General features: G+C 36.0%; 1 protein-coding gene across 1 annotated transcript in view; it reads right to left on the minus strand.

The window, feature by feature from the left end:
* Nucleotides 1-7,038, minus strand: part of cdk6 (cyclin dependent kinase 6) — a 36,159-nt gene extending 29,121 nt beyond the window's left edge. The window contains exons 1-3 of the mRNA XM_026288809.1: nt 6,444-7,038; nt 4,796-5,122; nt 2,004-2,139 (exon numbers count right to left, since the gene is read on the minus strand). Of these exons, the coding sequence (XP_026144594.1) occupies nt 2,004-2,139; nt 4,796-5,019 (360 nt within the window). The 5' untranslated portion in view covers nt 5,020-5,122; nt 6,444-7,038. The remainder of the gene's footprint in view (nt 1-2,003; nt 2,140-4,795; nt 5,123-6,443) is intronic.
* Between the last annotated feature and the right edge of the window lie 18,303 nt (nt 7,039-25,341).

Consider the following 25,341-nt stretch of genomic DNA (forward strand, 5'->3'; position numbering starts at 1 on the left):
ACTCCTGGAAAAGGCTCTTAAGTCAATCAGATTCGAGGACCGGAAATAACTGTTGTGCAAATTAGGGCTGCATGATAAAACGCATGCGATTTTCATGTGCATCTTGTCAGTCAAGCAGCTTCAGGTGCTACGATTATGAATGCGATATTGCGTAGCTTGTCAGTGAACAATGGCTCTGTGTATTAAATGCCACTCCATCTGAACACATGTGATGGAGATTTACTACTAATCACAGAACCTGCTTTACTGATGAGATGCGCATGACAATCCCATGCGATTTATCATGCAGCCCTAGTGTGTGTGTGTGTATATATATATATATATATATATACACACACATTTATTTGAAATATAGTTTTTTTTTTTTTTTTACAGCGCAAGTCACCTTCACTTTTGATCAGTTTAAAACATCCTTTTAATTAGGTCTTTTAGGTGGGGAAAATGCAAAGAAACCACATATCTATCTCTAACATGCAAACTATAGACTCAAACCAAGACTGAGACTGAGAAAGTCCCTCTCGATACACAATCCTTCCTTAATGATACACAAAACTTGCAAAGGAAACATCTTAGGTGTCACTTTTTAACTTTTTAAATGTTTCAGAGCTTCTGTTTCCCTTACAGTTTGGCATGAGTGACAATGAGAGAGATAGGGTTTGTTTGCAGGACTCAATGCAAGATGTCCTAGGGGGAGAGGTAGAGAAATATGATGAATGGATTTGTAAGACTACCATGTGGGAAAAGTCCAAATAGATTACAGGAGAGTAGATGATCAGGACAGAAAAAAAATCCAACATTTCCGCTCAAAGCTTTCCGGATGAACGTAAGAGGACACTGACACAGGACACACACCATGATTATTTCTAGACTAATGAAAATGATATCTTGCCTGAATGGCTTAAGGAAGCCCCTTGCAGTCCACTGGTTCAGTCTAGTGAATGGCAGAGAGGGAGGCCACTAACCAGACATACACACTTTCACAAACCCTTTTCATGCACATACACACACATACACTGAAGCAACATTCCTCTGGTCAATATTTGGTGAAAGCCAGAGCTGAATGAAAATAGAGGCACACAGGCACCCAGCCCTTTAATTAGAAGCCCATCCACCACATGCACTGCCCATCAAAAGGAGAGGACTCTGTGATCTGAGGGAGCTCCATCCTTCATCTGCCCACTTAGAAGGCAAAAGAACTTTTTTTTTTTTTTTTTTTGCTCAGTGCCTCAAATTCTTTATTATTATCCTTTTTTAATATAAAAAATACCAATTGGAACACAATATGGACCACAGAAATAAAAATCTGTTTAAAATAAGCTTCCATAAAACAGGCTCACCTGTAACACAAGTTAATTAATGAAGGTTTTAGATTCAGAATTTCCCTCCCTTTGTAGTATAAGTTCACTGTTTTCAATTACAGCTTAAGGTCATTGTAAAATGTTATGCTCAATCTTTTTTAAATCCATAACCTGACTCATTTATCATAAAACTTGAGATTTAACTAGTAATATGTAAGAAAATATATTGTTTTATCCATAACAGTTGATATAATAGAATTTGGTTGCAATGCGGGAGTTTTTCCATGACATCAGCAAAAAAAGGAAAATCACTTTAAATGCAGAGCAAGTTATTATATTTTGATTAAAATATTATAAAGCACAATATTTATGAACACGTATGACTTGTGCAAAGTAAGACCAGGATTTGCATTGACTGTGCATTAAACAGTAAACATTTTTCTTTAGGCTCAGTGGTAGAGCATTGCATTAGTAGCGCAAAAGGTTGTGTGTTCAATTCCCAGGGAGCACACATACTGATTAAAAAATGTATACCCTGAATGCACTGTAAGTTGCTTCGGATAACAGCGTCTGTCAAATGCGTAAATGTAAACATAATAAGGATTTGTTCCGATTTGTTGATGTTGACCAGCTGAAGGCTTCAGGTTACAGTTTCTTTGCCTGATTGTCGATACTGAGATGAATTTGCTGGTGTGCTGATAGTACCTTTATAGTTTCAGGTGGCACCCCTGGATCAGGTGCTTTCTCCAAATATGTGGTTAAATCTTGGTCCACGTGCTCAAAGACCAAAGTTAGTTTGGTTTCCCGGTCAGTCCTGGAAACTGTGCATACGTCAAACAACCTAAACAAGGGAAAGGCATAATCAAGAATGATTTTATTAAAAGCTCTTTGAGTGATCTCTCTTAATTATTTAGTATGAATTTTGACAAGTTTATAGAATACACCATAATTGAGTATGCAATTCTACAATATATTCTGCAATAAAGAGTTTAATGGAGCAGAAACTGTCTAAACAAGACAAGCTGACACTGTCCCAAAACTGATATTGGCAAGGTCTCTCAGCACAGCATCATTTCAATGCAAAAAGGCCAGAATCCTAAAATGACTACTTCAAGGACATGGATGCATGCTTTATCACAAGATAAGATAAGTTCTCTAATTGCCTGATGTTGCTTGAAAAGATAATGAGTTATCCCCAGACTTTTAGTTAGAGACAAAGTCATATATCCGTAATGAACCTCTCCAGGAAACACTTCTACTGGAATCCAGATTGTTGCTCCACAATGAAGCCTTTAAACCACGTAAACATATGGCATGAATAATATTCTCATTATAGGAACTGACGGGTTGCCTGCACTTTCACAGCCCTCCAAACACACAGCTCTATAGGATTCTCTGGCCCCCTACATCTCTTAATACTGTTTAGAGTTTCGTTTAAAAAAAAATCTTCCATTTTCTTTGTTGCCTTGCATTATACAAAAAAGGAATAAAAATATGTTCTGTAGATCCCACATGTACTTAATGTACTCACATAAAAACAATGGGGTCCAAAAGTCTGCAACTCCAATAAAATAATTTGAAAAGTTTTTTATTAGCAATGAATTATGAAACTTTTCTTATGCACTTTTTCTGATCATGTTCTTTGATTGAAGCTCAAGATGCTCTGTGGAACATCTAAAATCATGCTGGAGAACATGATCAGGTTTGGACAAACTTATGGAGTTTATGCTGCTTGAACGCCGTTGTCATTAAAGCAAAGGGGAAAACAAATGGACAGACAATATGAAAAAGGTTCATTTGTATTCATGGGCAAATTAAAACGCAGCAAAATTCACATTTGCAATCCAGACCTTGTCTGGTGGTCTAGCCAAAAGAATGAAGTGTACATGCTCAGCAGCTTGAAGTGCACAACAATCCATTGCAAGGTTAAAGCCTTGAGCTAGGCCAGCCAATGACGTTAGTTCTGTCATCACTTGAGTGAACTATAACAAGAACTCCCCTGACAGAGTCATCGGTGATCTCAAAACAATATTCCCCACCTACCCATTTTAACATTAATAAGCAGCCATGCTAAAAATATCAACACGCATTACCAAAACAAAACAAGATGACCTTGATGGCAGACACAGACAATAAGGAATTAAAATGCATCTATTCACAGCTGAAAAAGACAGCCGGCTGCTCCCAAATATTTGCGCATCAATGGTTTCACATCTCCACATAAAGGTCAACAAAAGATATCGTTTCAGTCGACCAGGAAAGGTGAATTGTCAGAGCAGTGCATGTGTTAATGCTACGATTTGCATTTGACACTCCACTTATCAAAACAATGGAAGGCGCATAGCTGTTCCCTGAAGACATCCTCATCTTTAATGCAAAGAGAGAAGACACTGTGGTTTGATTAACTAGATAATCTGTTGCAGAGGTACTCATCTTTTATTCCTATGAACGATGAGTCATTTTAGCATTATGGTTAGAGATTAGCAAATATGGTCACATCAGGGACCAATGCTGATACCAATATAGGAAAAGAGAAGCTTAAGTAACACTAAATGTACAAAATATATTTCTCAAAATTCAGTAAAATAATATCTAAAACTACTTAATGCTCTAAAAAACGTTAGAAATACTATCATCCAATGCCAGTAATTTCAAATTAGTCAATATATCGGTCTATTAGGAATTTAATAACAAGCTCCTCCCATTTAGCAACTCAAAACTGAGTGGGCATAATGCTCCGCGAGAGAAGAAGCTGATGGAGGCGAATCCACCAAATTTATGCAGCTTTATCAAGTGTCTCGGTTTTCTCGATGTTCTTAGGGGATCTCCCTTGATCAAGGGTCGATGAGTGCAAAATGACGCGACAGGAAATCATAGGCGTGATATATGTCTGAACCCACTTTTGGCCAATTTTCCCCAAACAATTTAGGATGCCTATTGCCTACACACAGAAGTGTCATTGAGATTTACGGATAGGAACATGTGACAGCTGACCCCCTATATAGCACATTACCAGATCTCCTTCTGACTAGAGGGACCAAAAGTACTTAATGTAACGCAACCTACTTAAAAGTTCTGTAACAATAGGTATGTGACAGGATTTTGAGTACAGTATCCTCTGAAATCAGGAAAAGGATATGTCAGCAGCAGTCTTATTTAATATTGTGTGCCACAAAAAAGTGCAGGAAATGAAACTCGTAATATGAGGAATAAAGTTATTTTCACCGTAGCACCAGGCTTTTCTTAACAGAAACATTCTGAATGTGCAATGTCTTCTTCCTCACTCCTTTAATCATGTTTTAAAACATTATGATATCAAGGATATGTTCATTGTAAGATGTCTTATTTTCAAACAAACCTACACCCTTGCAGGAAATACATACAACATGAGGGTGTATGTTAAGCTAGCATCTATAAACAAAATTAAAACAGACTTCTTGTCATGCATCCCTAATCAACAGCACCACCATTCCCCCCACTTTTTTTTATTTTTTTACCTGACCACATTGGGATGCTCAAAGGACTCCAGCTGCCTCAGCACCGCCACCTCGCGGATGGTTGAAAGCGGCATTCCCTCTTCCTCTGTCTGTACCCGAACTCTCTTCAGGGCTACAAAGCGGCCCCCGTTCTTCAAATCCCGTGCTTTGTACACCTTTCCATAAGCACCTTCGCCGATCTCAGCCACCGGCTCATATTGTTGGGTCGAGCTCTCTTTGTCCATTTTTTCTCGCTGCGAGGGTACTGCGGGGAATCCCGAAACGTGACGAGCTCGCGGATATTTCACAAAGGCATTATTGGGAGAGCGGCGCTGGCACGTGCACTGCCTGTAGAGCGCGAGCACAGAAGGAGACAGAGGTAAACACCAATGTGATCAGTTAAATCAAATCTTATCTATGCACTGAAGATAACAGACATGGAGCTTAACCCATAAATATAACATGCACAAAGCTCAGCCGCCTTTACAGCCACATATCAAGGAAATTCTGTTAAATATCAATATATATATAGTACAGAGTGAGAAAAGCCTAGGTGAATGATGATGTCCCAATTGATATAAAGGATAAATCTTTTAAAGGTCTAGTTAAAGTGCAATTTATTTATTTTTTCAGCCTGTGTTCAGAGCATCTCGAACTAATGACTCCAAACGTGTCAAGTGGCGTAACCATTGTACTAATTGCCTACTTTGCAGTTTGAACACGTGGTTGAACACAACTTCATCATTACTTTTACAAAGTGCTTCAACACTTTCCAAGGATGATATTTTTAAACAAATATAATGATTTTTTTCTGTCAAATTTGACAAAGTTATCCAGGTTTCTTGATTTGACTTGGGGGGGGGGCAGATTTAATAGGGGGTGTGTGTATATATATATATATATATATATATATACACCTACTTTTAAACAATTATAAAATGTAAAAAAAAAAAAAAAGAGTTAAAACAAAAAATAAAAATACAAACTTTTAATTAGGCTACTTAAAATTATTCGGAGCAATTACACCCCCCTGACATTTTTCTCTTTAAGCCCCTCAAAATTATAAATAAGTCCGTTTTATTCAAAGTAAAAATTATTCGAAATAATAAATGTAGCCTATATAAATTATATATAGGTATATAATTATAACTAGCCTTTAATTCAGAAGTTGATCACAGAAAAGGTCTATTCAAATGATTTTGTATGCATTTCATATTTTATTTAGCTAACGTTAACTGTTTTTTAATAACCTCACATCACTGATCCATAATTAGGCTACTTGCTAATCTTGCGTCGACACAGGTATGCCTAATTTAACTCTCTTCCGTACAATAGCTACTGTAACAGACTCGAGCTTTAAATCTAACCTATGCGCATATTGTCAATAGAAATAAACGGACCGAGTTTTCTAATGACAAGATTGTCCATGCTCTTCTTTGTGCCACACAGCCCTGAGCACGTGGTTGTCTGCTGTTTGCATTGTTTAGCTGTGCATCTCAATAAAAGCTTGAACTAAAGCGCCTACATTAGTTTCCACACTCAAACAACATGAACGTGTAATTAATGATCCATCTAGCGTGCACGCGAAGCCCCATATGCACAAACACACGCGCACTAAATGTAGAAGTATCGCAAGTGAATGGGAGTTGTAGTTATAGAGGATAGTTACCCTGTTTGTTATATTCCGCCCGGAGTGTCGCGTCATTCACGAACTTCAGTAAGTTTCCCAGCGTCTCCACACGCATCACAGCTCGTGCAGTGTCCTCGCGACGGGCCACACAGGTAGTCGGATGGTGCACGCGCTAAGCCCCATCTCCCAGCAGCACCACCTCTGCAAGAACAAATTAAGTGAAAGATCGTCCGATCAGTCCCTCAAGGAAGTGGAGAGCATAATAAGGGGACTGATTTTCATCGATCTGCAATGGCACTCCTTCCCCTCTTATGTTTTTCCCATCTATGCAGGAATATGCAGCGTGTGTGTGCTCGGTCTGCTCCTCGCTTTCCCACGCTGGCTGAATGTGCCTTGACCCCCTTCAGAGCAGTTTGACACAAAAAAGGCGAGTTTCCGCATTCCTCACAGACTACAAAGACTCGCCGCCTCCTCATGCTTTCTCCCTGCCTGCTCGCTCCTTCACCATTCAAACTGCTTTTTTTGCTTTTGTCTTGGTGTCAAAACGGGATCACCGCGGGGGAAAGAGCTGGGACGCGGAAAGGTTATTGGATGCATCAGCTCATCTAATGAAACTCTGTGGATATGAACATCCAGATTAGTGAGGAAACAGATTGCCTGTTCTAAAAGAATGTGTGTGTACACACACACACACACACACACACACACACACACACACACACACACACACACACACACACACACACACACACATATATATATATATATATATATATATATATATATATATATATATATGAAAAATATATGCATATAATACAAAATCAGTAACAACCCTTATGGACTTTGCACTATTGATATTCATATGTTAGATAATGTTGTTAAAAATAAGCCTTTTGCACTGGAGTTATAAGATGAGCTCCCATTCCTGTGATACAAAATGTTTAAAAGAAAAATAATGTAAAAATGCTACAATAAAAACAACAAAAAAGATACTGCAGTAAAAAAAGAAAAGAAAAGGACATTGCATTTTAAGTAAAAAAGAATGATTAACCTATATGGGATAAGCAGCAGCAATTTTAAAACATAATAAAAAAAATAAAAATAAAAAACATAATCTTGACAATATTTTACCCAAAAAGTAAATATATATATAAAACACAACACACACATAAAGAAAAACTTTTATTTTGGATGTGATTAATTGCGATTAATAGTTTGACAGCACTAATATATATATATAAGTATCATAGGTGTTATTCTGATGGCATTTTGTAGACAGTGTTGCCAGTACAATATTTGGTCAGACAGCCAGTCTATTTATGGTGAATTATAAATCATCATGTGACCCGTTTAAACAATTAAGTTATCAGTAGCCTATATTTCTATTTGTTTAATCACTGTTCAAGAAAGTTGGCATTTCTTTTTTTTTTTTTACAAAATTAAACTGAAGGAGATTCATCAGGACTGCAGTTATTGTCATAATTGGGCTCATGTTCAATGTCACATTATCCATATATCCTTTGCTGATCAATACTGTACTCCTGTCTTGTATATTGTCTTGTCTAGAGACTGCCCAGCAAAAATTATATACATGTGTGTGATGAAGGATTCTATATCTTTTTACTGTGTAAATAAAATATTGCCAATAAATGTTATCCTTTTTTTGACATAAAACACTCTTGGCTCTTAGCTGTCTCTGTTGCATTTTAAAGAGGAAATACAGTAAAATGAAAAGTGTTGATAATCAGGCAAAGACTATGGGTGAATCTTCCTAAATGAGTTGTATTGTGTGGTATATGGTGGGGGGGCTTTGTAGTTGGATGAGGTGAATGAATCTGCTCGTCTTCAGTATTCAGAGAAACTGAACGCTCGTTGGTTTGAGTGAGAGTGGTCCAGCATGGGGCCAGATGATGAGTTTGAGCTAGGTTTGTCTGCCAATACAGTTTCCCCATGTGTTCCCCCTCTTGTCAACTTAAAATTCAACTTTTTTGCATCACAAAGCACACATTACACACAATGGGCTCTAAACCAATAACTGCAAAGGCTTCCCTGTACATTTATGCATCGTGATTGTTCATTTTAAATGAGCTCTGAGAGCCATTTCCCAGACTGAATACATTACCATGCATACACATGCTTATTAGGCAGTGGAAAACAAAACAATTAAATTGGTTTGTGTGTGGTATGCTCCCTGTCCTTTAAGCCATGCCTCAGCAGTCATTTTAAAAAAGGAAAAACAGTCACACATTCTGGGTGAAGTCTGTGCGAGACCGAAGTCATAAAACAAGAGTCAAATGAGTCACTGAATGTATATCTAAAACCAGAAAACAGCAATATTATCTAAATATATAACATCACATCGTTCTTGGGGACACGAGGATACAGAGATAAAAAAATGAGCAAATGAAATGCTCTGGGAGATTTATGCTGCATGGTGTGAGCTGTTTTGTTTTTTTGTGTAAGGATGAAAAGGAATTTTGTGGTTAAGATAATTAACACTTACCAAGGCATTTTAACTGTCTCCCAGTAAAAGCGTTAATGGTTTATGAAAACAAACACATGCTTCAGAAAAAAAAATTAAAAACATAATTTAGTCAGCAAAAAACACCTAAATATGTAAATGTGGTAAGAATTTCCTGTTTTCTTTTTTTTGCTACTTCTTTAAAATAACTGTATTTTTCAGTGACTTTTTATTATTTTTTTATATATTGCCACACATGATTATATAAGAGAATCATGAGATGCAAATGTGTTTTGAGGTTCTAATTAGAAAAAAAAAGAAACTTCATTTCTTGAACAAGTTAAATCGCCTTATGTGTCTTTTTGCATATTCTTTGCTTATCATTACAATGGCTGCTGGTTGAGCAGAGTGTAAGCCGTATAGTTCAGATGAAAGGCTCCAATCATACACTATCGGTGCTTTTTAAATGACAATCTCTGCGGTTATTTGAGAAGCTTGAGTGGCAGATGGGGATCAGTCTGTCTATGTAAGAGAGACTCTCTCCAGTGGAGAACAGGTGACATTCTACCAGATTACCTTTCCACCCCATACACTTCTAACCAGACACCAGTCGGCCCGACAGCAGCCTCTCAGATCGGCTTTCTCAAATCAGATTCAGCCACACATGGAGGCAGCATTTGGGAAAGTGATCCCGACAGTCTTCATGTTACTCTTAGTCGATTGACTGTCCCCTCAGTGCAGAGAATAACTGCGGACCACACCCTAAACGCAGTGTCTGTGTGCTTTGTTAATGATAATACACACACACACACACACACACACACACACACACACACATATATATATATATATATATATATATATATATATATATATATATATATATATATATATATAAAATAAAAAAGTATGTTTGGTTTACCTATATAGTTGAAGGAGATTATATATTAAAAAAAAATCATTGCTCTCTGAACAATGACAGTAATATACCTATAAAAGACGTTTTTTTTTTTTTTTTTTTAAGAAATTCAAAAAATAAACTGGCTACCATTTTGTGGCTCTTTAATGTGTTGTGACAGACCGATTTAAGCGCCAAGTGAACAGATCATCTTTTTCACATTTACTTAAATCGCAAAATAAACATGAATGAACATCAGAACTTTTTTTTTTTTCAACTGCGGAAAGAGGTCAATACACTTTTCAAGTTTTAGTCCACCAAAGTTTATCCACTCTCCTGTCTTGGTTTGTTTGTCGGACAAGAGTTATGCCTTGGAAAGGAAAGGTGCCGTTATGATTGGTCAGATCGACTGTCAATCAAGCTCTTTGCGAAAGGTTAATTCAAGTCAAAGGGTCCAATGATGTTGTTTTGGACCCTGTTGACTTTATTGTGTGGACAAACAGTTTGAAAAATTCTTTAAAATAACGAAATGGAGTGGGAATCTCATTCAGATGTGGCTAATGTTCACCCAATTAGGTTGCTTATACCATTTTAAAGTTTGGAGTCTGTAAGATTTTAATGTTTTTATAAGACTCTTAGGCTCAACAAGGCTACATTTTTTAATTAATAATACAATAAAATAGTAATGTTCTGAAATATTATTACAATTTATAATCACTTGTTTGTTCTATTTTAAATGTATTTATTTACTGTGATGGCAAAGCTGAATTTAAGGCATCTGTTACACCAGTCCTCAATGTCACATGATCCTTCAGAAATCATTCTAATAGGCTGATTTGGTGCTCAGTGAAAAAAAAAAAAGATCTTCTTCTGTGGAGGCGGTGCTTATCCACACTATCACATCATGCAGAACATTCCAAAAGCTTTTAGAACACAATGATGTCAAAAGATCAAGGGAATTTTGTTTCTCAGTTAATGAACCCTTTAACAGATATGAAAACAGTTATCTAGATTCTTCCTGATGTTTCCTTTTAATTCTCAGGAAGTCTTGCTATTCTCAGTATAGATGCACAATTGAAAGGCTGTTCTATTATTATTAAATGTTTGTTACAAATAAATAGTTTCTTATAAAGAGGCCATTTTAAGACGATTCAGTGACGCTATCTGTGCTGTGAAATCCCAGCATTCTCTCATATGAAACATCTGCTCTGAACATCTCCATTCAATCTCAGCATCAGGCACAGAGACAATGCTCAGTTGTTTTTCCATATTGGATTGATTTTTCATCTTTTTCCCCCCTTTTTTTCCCCCCTTTTCACTAATGTCCGGTCCAGGCAGCTAGTAAAGCCTTCCCCGGCACAGGCCCCTTAAGACAAGACTCTTTCTGTTGAGCATTTCCATGGAAACCAAGCAACTAACTTGAGGAGGAACATAAAACCTAGCTTTTTCGGAGAACGGAGGAACACCTGCCACCTCTGCAAGTGGAGGTTTGAACACACAGCGCTTTTACACATCATACAGAACACACTTTCACTGGCTCTCAGTGAGACCCCAACATCTGTTATCACTTACATGAATAGCCATTTATCAGTGATTTGTGAGGGGACCGCGCGCAAGCGGAATAAACATCGCGAGGATATCCCATAGATCTCAAAGCTCTCACTGTCACAGCGGAGAATCAATGCTAACGCTGTGTTTTGTAGCCGATCTGTATTTATGTTCTAAGCAGAAGCTCTCTCAGCACAGGAAATTGCGTATATTGTGATGATTACATCAGCATTTGAAGCTAAACTCAGTATCAACCTTGCATTAGTACTGTTTAAACATGAAAAACACAGTCAGTCCATACCATGCTGACTCATGCGTATCTGCCGTTTTTCAGGGGGACTGTAATGACACAAACAGTGACTGAAATTGTCTGCCTCTGCTTCCCCAAGCACTTCTACCACAGTCCCGTGACGAGGAGCCTTTAAGGGTCAGCACACTGCTGGCTGTGAGTAAAGAATTCTGGCAAGTATCAAGAGCTTTCTTGATTTGTTCATTAACAGCATTAATCATTAACTGAGGTGCCATTGTCCCAGGGCAGCTGTCTACTGTTTATTCGGCTCCGAGCCTTGGGTTAGCAGAGCTCACACAGAGCTGCCCCTTTAACTTTCTAAACTGACAGCTGCTCCTCACATTCATGTGAAAATGAAGCACTGTTCCAAAACCAGGGCATGTTTGGAGAAATTCAGTGTACTGTACATCACTGCATGTGTGAAATACTGTGAGAGTTCAACTGGGGGTCAGTTAGGGTGACGCTCAAACTATCGCGTGCAGAGAAGTGAATATTAGTCAATGATATTACTGAATTTGAATAAGTAGGGTTGGCTTAAAAAATGTTTTATTAGAGTTTTATTAGAAATAATTGCAAAATATGTCTTTCTGTTGAGTTTACCTCAATGGTTGCATTTGATAAAATACATAGCAAATAGTTTGATCCCACTCATAAATAAATAATACCTCTTGAGAACTGGTTCTTTTTAGTGATTAAAAGCATATAGCTGAATGAATCTTATTCGTGAACAAATGACTCTTTGGGTGGGTATTTTAATGATTCATTTAAACGGACTCATGAACTCACTTGTTGCAATTGAACGTCATAGTTTAAGCCTTGTTGTTATTTTTATTTATTTATATTTTTATAATGTCGCCACAAAGTTAAAAGGTTCTTTTTAAAAAAAATTACGTCAAACGCTGAGAGATCGTTTCTTTCATATGCAAGTGAGAAGTTGTGAAGCAGAGACAAATGAAATTAGTGTGTACCAACACCACTTGTTACATTAGTTTTGCAGAGCACTGCTGCAAATATTTACTTCGAAGCAACCAACACTGTGAAGGAAGTGTGTTGGTGTCATTTTCTTTGTGTAAGATGAGTACAAGCTATCTGATGTTGCTGCTTAGCAACAGCTTTTGCTTTTGCTTGCTTTGTCAACAATGACATTCCAGTGGAAACATCATATTCTCTTAGTGTTATTGCCTTGTCACTATAACCATATTGTGCAACATGTTAACTAACGGTGCTGTATAAATATTGTAGTCATAAACTCCTATAGTCCTTCATGATTCCGTCTTTTATGTATGCCATAAAAATAAATAAAATATGGTTTTATCTTAAAGATTTTGATTGGGTCTTTGAAGTTGCCGCTAGCAGTACTTTGATTTAAATTTGCATATAAATCATTATAAAGTGACTATTTTCATTATGGATTATGCAGTATCAGTTTTTGTCCAATCATATTTCATTCAGACACATGAGACTTGAATGATTGACTTGAATAAGGTTTAAGAGCTCTTAAAAAAATGTTTAGAGATCTATCATATTTACATGAATCGCGGTTGTGCTAACTGCAGAATGTAACATTGAACCTTTTAGTGAAGCAATGTGTGCTTGTGCAGTTGAATAAATCCCATCTGGCTTGACTTTTCGAATAATTCGGTGACAGAGTTATCCACCTGAGCCAAAATACCTCTGGCTCTTTCTATCTGGCAGCTAACGCATGTGTCTGTATAGCATGCTGCATATTTGGAAAACCATTTCTTTAGATTACGTCACTTAAGTGCAAACTTGCCCTGGCTTCCCTCTGAGCATGTTCATCATCTCATAATCCACTCAGTCTGTGAGGGTGGAGAGCAACACGTGAGTTGTGTGAATGCCTGTGGGAGGTCAGGTGGGTAGTTGCGCTGTGTTAACCACAGCTGAGCAAAATTATTTGACCTGACAAAATGATTTATAGCAGCTGGAGTTCTCAAATCTCAGTTACCTCATGAAGACATGGCCTGTTTTACCTCTAGTCTCTACATATGACATCATATTGTGGCATGGTTATTTGAAGAGACTATGATCCCACTTTTTCAAATGAACAACGATTCTGTTTGGGATGAATTGAGTGATGAAATAAGAGGCTGTGTGTTAGTGATTTTGTCACGTTTCTTGGTTTTATAGAACAGCTGCGACAGCAGTAGGCGATAAAAGACACCAATTGTCAAGTGTATTTATAATTATACAAAAGGTATGGTCCTCAAATTTGATTGGTTGGGTGCTGTACCAAGATTGCTGATATATAGTCTACCTGACTGTTTATCTGCCAGTCTGTTCATTAGTGGTGGGGATTGTTATTTTTATGTCTGTAAGATAATAGGTGGTGATGAGGGTTTGTTTGGAATTAGATTTATGCCAAAAAAAAAAATGAATTAAACAATGTTAAACAAAAAGGAAACTTAGAACAGTTAACCAAGAATGTAGTTTATTTTGAAAACCATGTTACAATTTTGGTATTTAGTTAAATGTTTTCATTTTCAGATTGTTTTTCTTCTTTCTCAATGTGTACATTTCTCCACTTCTGGAAAAGTTCAATTCATTATTATTGGCCCAAATCTAATTCCATACAAGTGTCTGATTTCATTCGTTCATCTTATCCTTAAAAAAACACTCATTAATTCAGGAAAGATTAGCAAGCAGTTAAATCATTCAATTAACCGATTGGTTTAAAAACATGAATTCAAGATTCACATATAGCTGTATGAAAGGCTTTGCATTGCAAAAGCATTGATTTCTTAACGTTAATGGGATAGTTCACACAAAAATTATAATTTTGTCATTATTTATGTCGTTCTAAAACCCATAAGTCCTTTGTTCATCTTCAGAACACAAATTAAGATATTTTTGATGAAATTCGAGAATGCTCTGACCCTCCATAAATGATAATGGAAGAGGGCTGTCATGGGAGAAAATAAATTGTTGAATAAAGTCATTATTTTTGCATTCTTTGCACACAAAAAGTATTCTCATAGCTTCATAAAATTTAGGTTGGATCACTGATGTCATGTGGACTATACATTTCTGGGCCTTGACTGTCCTTGCTGCCTGTAGAGGGTCAGAGAGCTGTCGGATTTCAAAAAAAAAAAAATCTTAATTTGTGTTCCGAAGATAAATGAGTCTTACAGGTTTGGAATGACATGAGGGTATGTAATTAATGACAGAATTTTCATTCATGGAGGAACAAAGCCTTTAAATTACAGAATTTTAATAAAAAAGAAAAGGTGAAATGCAGGAATGAAACAAGTGACTGTCTTTAGGAGAGACTCACTGAATCATTCATTCAACAGATTTGTTCAAAAATGCTGATTCATTCAGGAACACCTACTGCAACTATGGAGTAAAAATACACAAGCATACTTCATTTTATCTTTTTATGAGCTGCCATATAAAAGCAAAGTCATTTATATTGCTTGATCAACGTTTATTGGCATAAACCGTTTTGCCGCCAAGCTTTTTGGTTTCTAACTAGGTTATACTTGGCATATAAAGTCATGCTACACAGTGGCTTTGAACATGGCTCATTTGTTTAGAATTTAAAGTCGGCTCAATATACATTTTCTAAATGTTATTTTCTAAAATCTATAATCTATGTGATCTAGCTGAAGCAAAAAGGGATTTGGAATCGAATGCATGACGAGGAAAGCCAAGCAATCTTCACGCTGTCAAGCTGACCAATCTTCTAGGTTTCTCCTCTCTCTGTGTCCCTGAAGGGAAAGCAGAGCAGACCAAACAACAATGACATCATTTGAGGTCATAATGTGGCACTTTAAAACTCTCCAAAAAGCTCAGCTCTACATACTTACTGCCCACATATGTCAGCGCTAAATACTTTAGGGAACTGTAAAAAAAAAACATGATTAAGGCTCTTTAAGGTTACAAAGATATGCAAGTTAGGGATCGGTGCAATAACTGAAAGCAAGGAAATTAGTCCTGCATTTATTCTGACTTTTATCCAGGAATTCTAGAAAATATAAAGGCAAAAATTCGGGGTCAGACAACATGGTAATGCTCAGCAGGCTTTTGAGAAGGCCTTCTTGGAAAGAGCGCTGTGCTGCATAGCAGAGCGCAGGATTTGACATCCTTGATTTCCTGTCACTGGCAGTCACATGCCGAGTGTGTGGGCGAGATAGCTGAGTGAAAAGTGGAATGCGTTAAAGAGGCGAGGCAGAAGTGCAGACGTCGCAATCTCTCTCACTCTCATACACATAGACACTACTGTTCTGACTGTCTGAGCCGTTAGCAAGTAAAGAATGTGAAGACATTTTCAGGCAGAGCTGTGCAACAAGTCATCAGGGCGGGCAGGCTGAGGCCAAGTACTCAGAGAATGAAGGAAATGTGCTTGATGCAAGGAAAATAAATCACTTGTGCACACACATTCATACTTGAGTAATTAATCTATACTGTGTATAATATACTACTCCCATAGTATGCATTTAAATAAAATAGAGTCCCTAGATGGGATGGCAGGAGGCGGGGCCAAGCTACCGATAGATAGATAGATAGATAGATAGATAGATAGATAGATAGATAGATAGATAGATAGATAGATAGATAGATAGATAGATAGATAGATAGATAGATAGATAGATAGATAGATAGATAGATAGATAGATAGATAGTGTGTGTTTGTGTGTGTGTGTGTTAGTGATATGAAGCTCATTGCCCAATGGATTTCAGTCTAGAGACTGTAGTTTCCCTTCCTCTCTCTTACTGTATATGTTGTTTTTCAGCTGTATTTATAAATGAAGTCAGTCTGAAACGCTTTTAAAATGTGGCACTGTCTAAAATTGTCTAAAACAAAATATAAACAAAGTCACTTTGATGCAAGTCAGTTCACTCTGTGGACATATGGTAACACCTCCAAGCAGCTATATAGGAAGTTTGTAAGGAGAAATAAAAAATAAAAAAAACAAGCTTTATTCAAAATATGATTGGCTCTTGTAATTAAAAGTCTTGACTTCTGTTACTACAGATGATATACTGAGCATCAGGGTTTCTTGTATTCACTTTCCTATTGTACTTAGTCTTCTCTTTACTCTCTGAAAGCTATTGGATATTCATTTTAACCAGAAAAAGCAATTGCACAAACTTTGTCCCAGCATTATTCCTGTATGTTTCCTCATTAGGTGACATTTTAAGTGGAAGTGAAGCAGTCAGTGAGTTTTACACTATTCAGTAAACTGATTTCCAATTTAATTATAACATTTAACAAATAAGATTAATTTAACCATTTTAAAGGAAAATGACATTTTGTTATAGATTTTGGAGCAAGGGTGCCACCATTTTGCAGCACAGCATGTGGCCAGTGAAGTAGTACAAGCTATTTTTTATTTATTTATTTATTTTTTCGTTTTGAACACACAAATGTGTTGACGTCATGTCTAACCTGTACATTATAAAATAAGTTTATAATTCTCACTGTTTTAACTCTTGTCAGTTTAAACATTTAAGTATTTTAAGTGCAAGACAGCACAAAAGAGATTTTAACGCGGTACTCATTCACTGTGAAAGATTGTTTCTGTGCACATGCACACAAAAAGCAACAGCATGGACAATACTCGAATACCAAATTGAGGGGTCTTCCACATCTACTTGAGCAAATGCACACTAAATTACCAGGTTCATGACTTCTTCCACCTGTAATGGTGATACTGCTCACTGTATCTACTCAAATGCATAAACAGTTGCACTTATTATGGGCTCAACAGTCTTTTCAAGTTCATCTTCCTCCATTTCAAAACAAGTATGTGTTAAAAAAGTAAAGAAATGCTTATATTACTTCACTGGCCCATGGAGAATACTAACCCCTTGATGTCACATGCTGTGGTATTGCAAGATGGTGGTGTCCTTGCTTCAAAAGCTATAAGAAAGCATCCTTTGTTCTTTAAAATTGTTACATTAATCATGTTTGTTATATATTTTCTTGTAACACTTGACAATAAGATTCATTTGTTAACATAAGTTAGTTAACATGAACTAATAATGAACAATGCATTATAAAAATCCCAATTTGTGTTTGTTAACATTAGTTAATGCACTGTAAACTAACATGAACAAAAGATAATTGACTGTATTTTCATCAATTAACGTTAACAAAGATTTATTTAAAGATTCTTAACTAATGTTAAGAAATATATTGTAATGTATATACCTATTTTTATATTAAAGTGAAAACCAGATAAACTTCAACTTTAAAGGCATCATAGACTCCATCAACAATGGCTGATAGAAAAGTTATCCTTAGCAGATAATGCAATCCCATAATGCACTGGAAAATAATCCAACAGTAAGTCACTTAAAAATAATTAATCCAATAGTGATGTAATTTAAATATCTTAAAATAATTTAACGCTTCATATTTACCTTAATTATAGGGGATTTCATACTGGGGTCATAATAGGAACTAGTCACTAAGGTGGTGCTGTCCCAAGAACTACATTTTCCCCAAGGGTTGCATTTGCACTGCCAGCAGAAACTCTAACGTGATATAAGCACATCATTTAAGTGAAGCATTCAACAACGCCAACAACTGGAGGATGGAGGACAGAGAAGTGTTCGATTTTAGTTATCGATTGGGTTCAAGAACAGAGTTACAGTATGAAAATGTAAAATGCGCAGCTTCAGGCATGACTAAGTACATTCATGCATTCTTACGCCACAGACCTTCAGTCAACACAGCATTACCAAAGAAACGTGGGAGGAAAACTAGAGCAGAGTATGACATCTGTATGGCTCGAACCTCAGCATTTAGAGTGCATTGTTGCGGGGCCGCATATGCAATAATGTCAGTAGGAGACGTGCCGAATGATTATGTCAGGGTCTCACATGTTGTGGGATAAAATCCTGCTGTTGTGGGGAGGGTAACTGACCACTGAAAGTGCCAACCAGATCGGCTGGATGCATGATAATCAAGAGAAGCAGAGCCTTTTCCTAGCCGCAAGTGTGAGGCACTGTAGGGGCTCAAGTCTTGATGTTGGCTCCTAGTGTGAGTTAGTGCTGAGAGTCTGCAGCTGGAGCTTTTGGCCTCAGAGTGGAGGGCGTCTGACAGGGGAGGACTTCAGTGTGTTTCTTTTGGAAGAACAGGGTCTTATTGCTAGAGTAGGGCAGTGGCGTGCAACACCTCACCTGCAAAACTGACCTGTGTTATCTTTGTGTGCGCTTTGTAGTAAGTAACAGACATTGAAGGAAGTTTGCATGCAAAAAGTAGTTTGGAGAGTAATTTATGGGCTCAAGACACTTTCTTTTTAAACGAAAGCTTAACACACAAATACAACTCCTGGGAAGCAGTGATATTAAACTCTAGCAGATACTGATAAGCTGATCATTATTTTGACATCATAGCTAATGAAACCTACACTATTTAGTCTAAATAAATTTAAAATAAAACACAAAAAAAACTCAAATCAAACATTTAGACTGTTTTAAGTTAATTTAGGCATCACAATATTATAATGGAAAGTATATCCCAGAGATTATGTGTGACCCTGGACCACAAAACCTGCCATAAGTAGCACAGGTATATTTGTGGCAATAGCCAAAAAATAAATTGTATGGGTCAAAATGATTGATTTCTCTTTTATGCACAAAGAAATAAAAACAAATAATAATAATTGAGATATTAAGTAAAGATCATGTTCCATGAAGATATTTTGTTAATCTCCTACGATAAATATATCAGAACTTATTTTTTATTAGTAATATGCATAGCTAAGAACTTCATTTGGACAGCTTTAAAAGCAATTTTCTCAGTATGATTTTTTTTTTTTTTGCATTCCTCAGATTCCAGATTTACAATCTTTCCAAGATTCTAATGGTTGTATCTCTGCCAAAAATGTTCATATCCTCACAAACCATAAATCAATGGTAAGCTTATTTATTCAGTTTCAAATGATGTATGAATCAAAATTTTGACAATTTGACCATTTTTTTAAACAAAAAAATGACAATTATGAATGCTTTTATGTTCCAGTGTTGTTATATTATTGTTTTTATAAAACAACTTTAAATATGTGTTAGATGGCAAAAAGTAATCTACATTTAAAAACAAGGCAAATGAGCATGCATGATTTAATATTCAATACTAACCAATATATAACCAACCAACCAATCCTAAAATAAAATAAATAAATTCTACCTTCAGGAATTAATTATTATTAAGTTGTTGTTTTTTTGAATAAGTATTTTATGCTCTCAAAGGTTACGTTCATTTGATAGTAAACCATTTTAATTTTTTTTTTAAGATTCTTTGATGAATAGAACAGCATTTATTTAAAACTGAAACCTTTTGTAAAAATTTTTTATCATAATACATTTCTGTTGAATAAAAGTATTAATTTCCTTAAAAAATTTATCTTACAGAGCCCAAGATTTTGAACAATAGTGTATATAATATAGGTATATATATATATAATACTGATATGTCATGCATGTCTTAGTGGCTATCTTGAATACTTTATTCTGGTTGGTCATTGGCTACATTCTGTGGTCCAGTGTCTTTATATAATGACCACTTAACTGTATATTTGCCTATTGTCTCTGGCAGCCAATCTACACTACATATGCTAGCTTCATGTCTTTCACACAGTCTCTTTCTTGTCAGAAAATAATATTAGCAGTACCTCGTCTTCACTGAGGTGGGCTCAGACCGGGACACTGGCTCTGCAGTGTGACCGTGGCCTCCCTCCAGCCCTGTCTTGGCTCAGGCCGTGTCTTTCCATCCTGCACAGTGTCAGCACAGAGCACCTATGCTCAACCCCTCAAGCCATCCAAGCAAGTGTCAAAGAGTGCAAACCACTGCATAAAAAAGTGATCTGTACACATACTCATATAGATACAAACACTCACTTCTCTCAGCATTGGAGCCTTTGTTACTGTACAGGAGATGAACGTCCGGTTGTACTCAGTTGACATGCACAGTGATTCAGTGGCACCATCTTGAGGTTGACTGGTGTACACACAATCTGATAAAAGTTTCACTCAGTAAATTCAGCTTGTACATTTCACAAACAAAACACGAAAACAAAGAAATGGTATGAAAAAAAATGAAATTATTTTCTACAGTGTATGCTACATACTGTATTGCATTAATTAATAATACTTAAATAATACTGAAGAATAACATGGGTACTGCCAGGGAATATGTGCAAAACAACACTGCTGTAGTACGTTCACAAAAGAACATGTTTATTTATTTTTATTGGTGTTAAGTCCAAGTTCCGAAACACTATGAATCTATTTTGATTAATCTGAGTAAAAACTGTGTTTTCTTTACCAAGAAAGTGGCAAAATGAAAACCACTATTGTACAATTTGATTTATTTATTTTTCCCCCAAATGCAATAAATCCATGTTTTGTTTTGTTTTTATTCAAAATTTAATAAATCCATTTAATCAATATGGAAGTTAAAATAATACACAACATAGTAAGTTGATCCACATAAATTAGGTTAGGCAAAGAGGAAGTGTTTAACCAGGCAAATAAATATAGCTGGTAAACCTCAGTGACTGTATGGTTACATGAATAAAGATAGAAATCAATTAGGACGAATAAAGTCAAGTAGTGCAAGCACACTAATACAAGACAATTATTAACCAAAAGAGGGTCCATAAAGAGCTTGCACTGGTCCACATACAGCCTAAAAGTGAAAGTGAAGTCAATCTATCTCATTTGTTTCTGTGTTACATTACTTTTTTTCTCTGCTGTTTAAAAAAGATTGTATCAAACAGGAATAGATTAGAACCTTGAAAATGATAAACCTATGTTGTGACAAAATGTGTTCATTTAGTTGCACCAGTTTTTTGTATAGTGTGGTGTACTTTCAAAAACACCACTTAACATCATCCATTCAACATAATGTGCACTAAATTTTGCTATTCTTGATTATTATTTTCTTCTTGTTTAATGGCCTCATTTTGATCGGCTTTGTCACATAGAAAATTAATATCTCAATTAACTGGCAATATTTACAAAATTACAAGAGTTATCAGAGTTGATCCACAGACTTATTCGGTCTCGTATTTTCTTGTATAAACTGACATTTCATGTACAGCATTTCAGAAATATTCTATTGTAAATCATTTGTTAAAAATTCATTAATATTTTGAGCAGCTTAGAACATTGTGAACTTCACTAGGCTGGAGTTTATGGAGTTTGTGTCCAAGTTCTGCATATGTATAGCTACTTTTTATACTATATATAAACTTATTCTGGATTAAAACCAACATTGTATAGAAGATATCACAAGATTTCTTTATCCTAATGTAAAATGGGTTCCAAACTTTTGGGTGGTTGAGAGTGTGTTTTATAGACAAAATAAAAAATTTTCTAGCTCAGAATCTTCCAATCTACTGTAAGTGCTATTCAGTGTCCATTGACATAACAGAATATTAGAGAAGGCACTTCTGCTTTTGATTTAGTCGAGTTTATCTAAAGGCCTGAGAGAACATAAGACTTAACATGCCCTAAGAGACCATGTGAGTTTCTTTCTCCTGATCTTCACACAAGTTGTTTTCTTGTGATCATGCCAATTTTCTTCTGATTTGCACATAATAAAAATTTTGTTTCTTATGATCTCTGTGTAATCGTCTTGTGATCTCGACGTAACAAAAAGTCATTTTCTTGACTAAATCATTAAAAAAAATATTAACCAATCCAATATTTAGGGAACCACACCTTCTCTCTGAAAAAGATCAGCATTGCTGATTTGATTTTTTGTTTTCAAAACTGTTACAGCCTCTGCATGGGACATAACTCTGCTACTCTCACTCTCTAAAAGATGTTGTAAAAGATATCATGAATTGAAAAGCATTTACAAGACATGCAGAAACACGGGGCCCTGGCTGCAGTGTGTTCGGTGTCAAACTGCAAAACTATATTAGGCTATTTAGAAAAATTTCATTTTGTCTTGTATTCTCTTTTTGTTTTTTTCTCATTTTTTAATTAGACCAGATATTGTCAGATGTGACAATGTGCCCCACCCATGGGTCACATTTCACTTCCAGTCTTTTGAGTTAAAGAACAAAAAAAGTGCAGACTGTAATTATGGAACTAAATCATGTTTCCCTGTTCCAGAGCAGATTAAACATGTACCAAAGTTACAGTGATGATGAATGCTAGTAATAAAGCCGCCCACCATCATGAGTTAAGAAAAACAGGTATACCAGACAGCAGGTTTTGTGACATACTTCAGTTTACAGATAAGTTAACAGATAACTTAAACTTTCAGTTCCGCAAACAGAGATAACTTTCAGGATATGTAAGTAGCCGTACCAAATTATGCTCTCGACATACCACTTAATACATTATATTTATCTTAAATTCTTAAAAATCTTAATTTTACTGTGATTTATCTATTGTATTTTTACATCACACATCGTGGATCTGCAATAAAACGTTTTCTGTCATGGATGTTTTCTATATAATGTATCACGTATGTATTTTTATTGTTGAAATACATCTCAAGTGCAAGCAAAATGGCTAAACAACAACAACAACAACGAAAACTTATAGAGCCATAGTGTCAAACAAGCACAGACTGTTTAGTAATAAAAGCTGATTAAATCTTATTGCACAACCAGTTAGGTGATGATATGCACTAAGATATAAACAAAAGAACAAGGAAAAGAAGTGTGGAGTGCTTGTGTCTTGTGTTCACCGTGATCATACTCTAGGTTGATTGAACTTACTCCCAGGCACTGAGTAAGAAAGTTTGAGGTTAATCAACCAAGAGTTCAGGCTATATGTGACCAGAAGTTAACCTTGATTTCTGTAACACGCCACAGATTTTGAATAAACGAAACTCAGGCTTAATGGTGTAACCACTGATTCTGTCTTGGTGCAACAGGCCTCAGTCTTTGAATTGAGTTCACAAGAAAATAATAATGAAGTGTGGCCTCTTAGGACTTCTGTAGTAAACTTAGTGTCAGTAAAAAAAATAAAAAAACAAATCAGTACCCTCATGAAAAGACTGAACATTAGCTGTAAGCATAATGTTATTTGCTAACTATTTTTATTTGCAATTCTAATAAACCTTAATTAGAGACCCTTTTTTTAATCAGCCGGTGTATAAATGTCAGCAACACATCTCCATCCCAGGCTGAAAAAAGTGCACTTCCATAAAGTACTTAAATTGCTTTATTTTCAAACATTTTTTTTTTTTTTTTGTTCTTAATACACAAAAAAATTATTCTTTAGTACTTCTTCAGATAATCTTAAGAACACCTAAATGTACTCAGATGTGCTATTTTTGGGACACCATGAATAGTAACTAAAATTGGCTTTTAACATACAGTACTATCTCTGCATTTAAATATATATGCAGTGCCCTCCATAAGTATTGGAACAGTAAAGACAAAATGGTTCTGTTTGCTGTGGAGTCAAGAAATCTGTAAATATGATTAAAAGACGAATATGAGACAACACTACAGAATGTCACATTTTATTATTGAGTGATTCAACACAAATATGTTTTACCAGCTAAGAAGATCAGCACTTTTAGTTTCATCTCCCTATATGTGTGCATATGTATTGCAACAGTTGGCTCACAGGTCTTTCTAAGTGTTCAGCTGTGTCCTGTTGCATTAATTCTTCAGATATTAAAAGCAGGGAATGTGTCTTATGTGTCCATTGCTTCTGCATTTTAAGTCTTGCATTCAATTTTGACACACACAAGACAGGACGAAGAGGAGGAAGTCGCCCCTTAAAGAAAAGCAAGCAATTTGGATGCTAAAAGAAAAGAGGAAGTCAATTAGAATTATAGGAAAAACAAAGGGCATGGAGAAATCAAGAGTTTGGAAACTAGCGGAGACATTAGCAGCCAACAATGACCTGATCGGCTGAGAAAAACAACAGTAGTTGATGACAGACTAATCATAAAAGCTGTGAAAATGAACCCTAAAATACATGTCTGTAAAATCACCAACAACCTCCAGAAAGCTGGGGTGATGCTCTGTCAATCTACAGTCCACAGGAGAATTTGTCACAGAATTACAGAAGCTACACAGTAAGACGCAAACTTCTGATCAGCACCAAAAATAGATTCTTCACAAATGTGAGCCAGTATAGAGTTTTGGAACTGAGTTAATGGACTGTTGAGACTATGATGAACTTTTATCCAAGTGATTGGAAAGCAAAAGTGTGGAGAAAAAAGGGAACTGCAAATGACCTTAAACATATATAACCTCATCTGTAAAGCTTGGTGGAGTTGGTGTCACAGCATGGGCATGCATGGCTGTCTCTAGAACAGGACTTCTTCATTTTATGATGACTTAATGTATGATGGCAGTAGCAGAATGAATTTGGAAGGGTACAAAATGACCTTGGCTACCAATATTCAAGAAAATGCCACCAAACTCATTAGAAAGCACTTCATATTGGATCAGCACAATGACCCAACACTCCCTGCCAGTTCAGTCAAGGACGTTATCAGGGCAAAGAAATGTAAAGTCTTAGATTGCCCAAATCAATCTCCAGATTTAAATCAGACTGAACATTAATTTCACCAGCTGAAGAGAAGACTAAAGACAGAAACTCCCCAAAACAAGCAACCGTTAGAATTGACTGCATTAAAGGCTGGAAAAGCATTTTAAAGCATCACTACTCTGATTGCATGCAAGGGATCTGTAACTAAATATTAGTTTTTAATCTTTCACATCTGCCTTAAATCAACTGTTCCAATACTTATGCTCACATCAAATAGTTGGATGAACTCTAAAAG

The sequence above is a fragment of the Carassius auratus genome, chromosome 19 (assembly GCF_003368295.1).
Source record: "Carassius auratus strain Wakin chromosome 19, ASM336829v1, whole genome shotgun sequence".
NCBI lineage: Eukaryota > Metazoa > Chordata > Actinopteri > Cypriniformes > Cyprinidae > Carassius > Carassius auratus.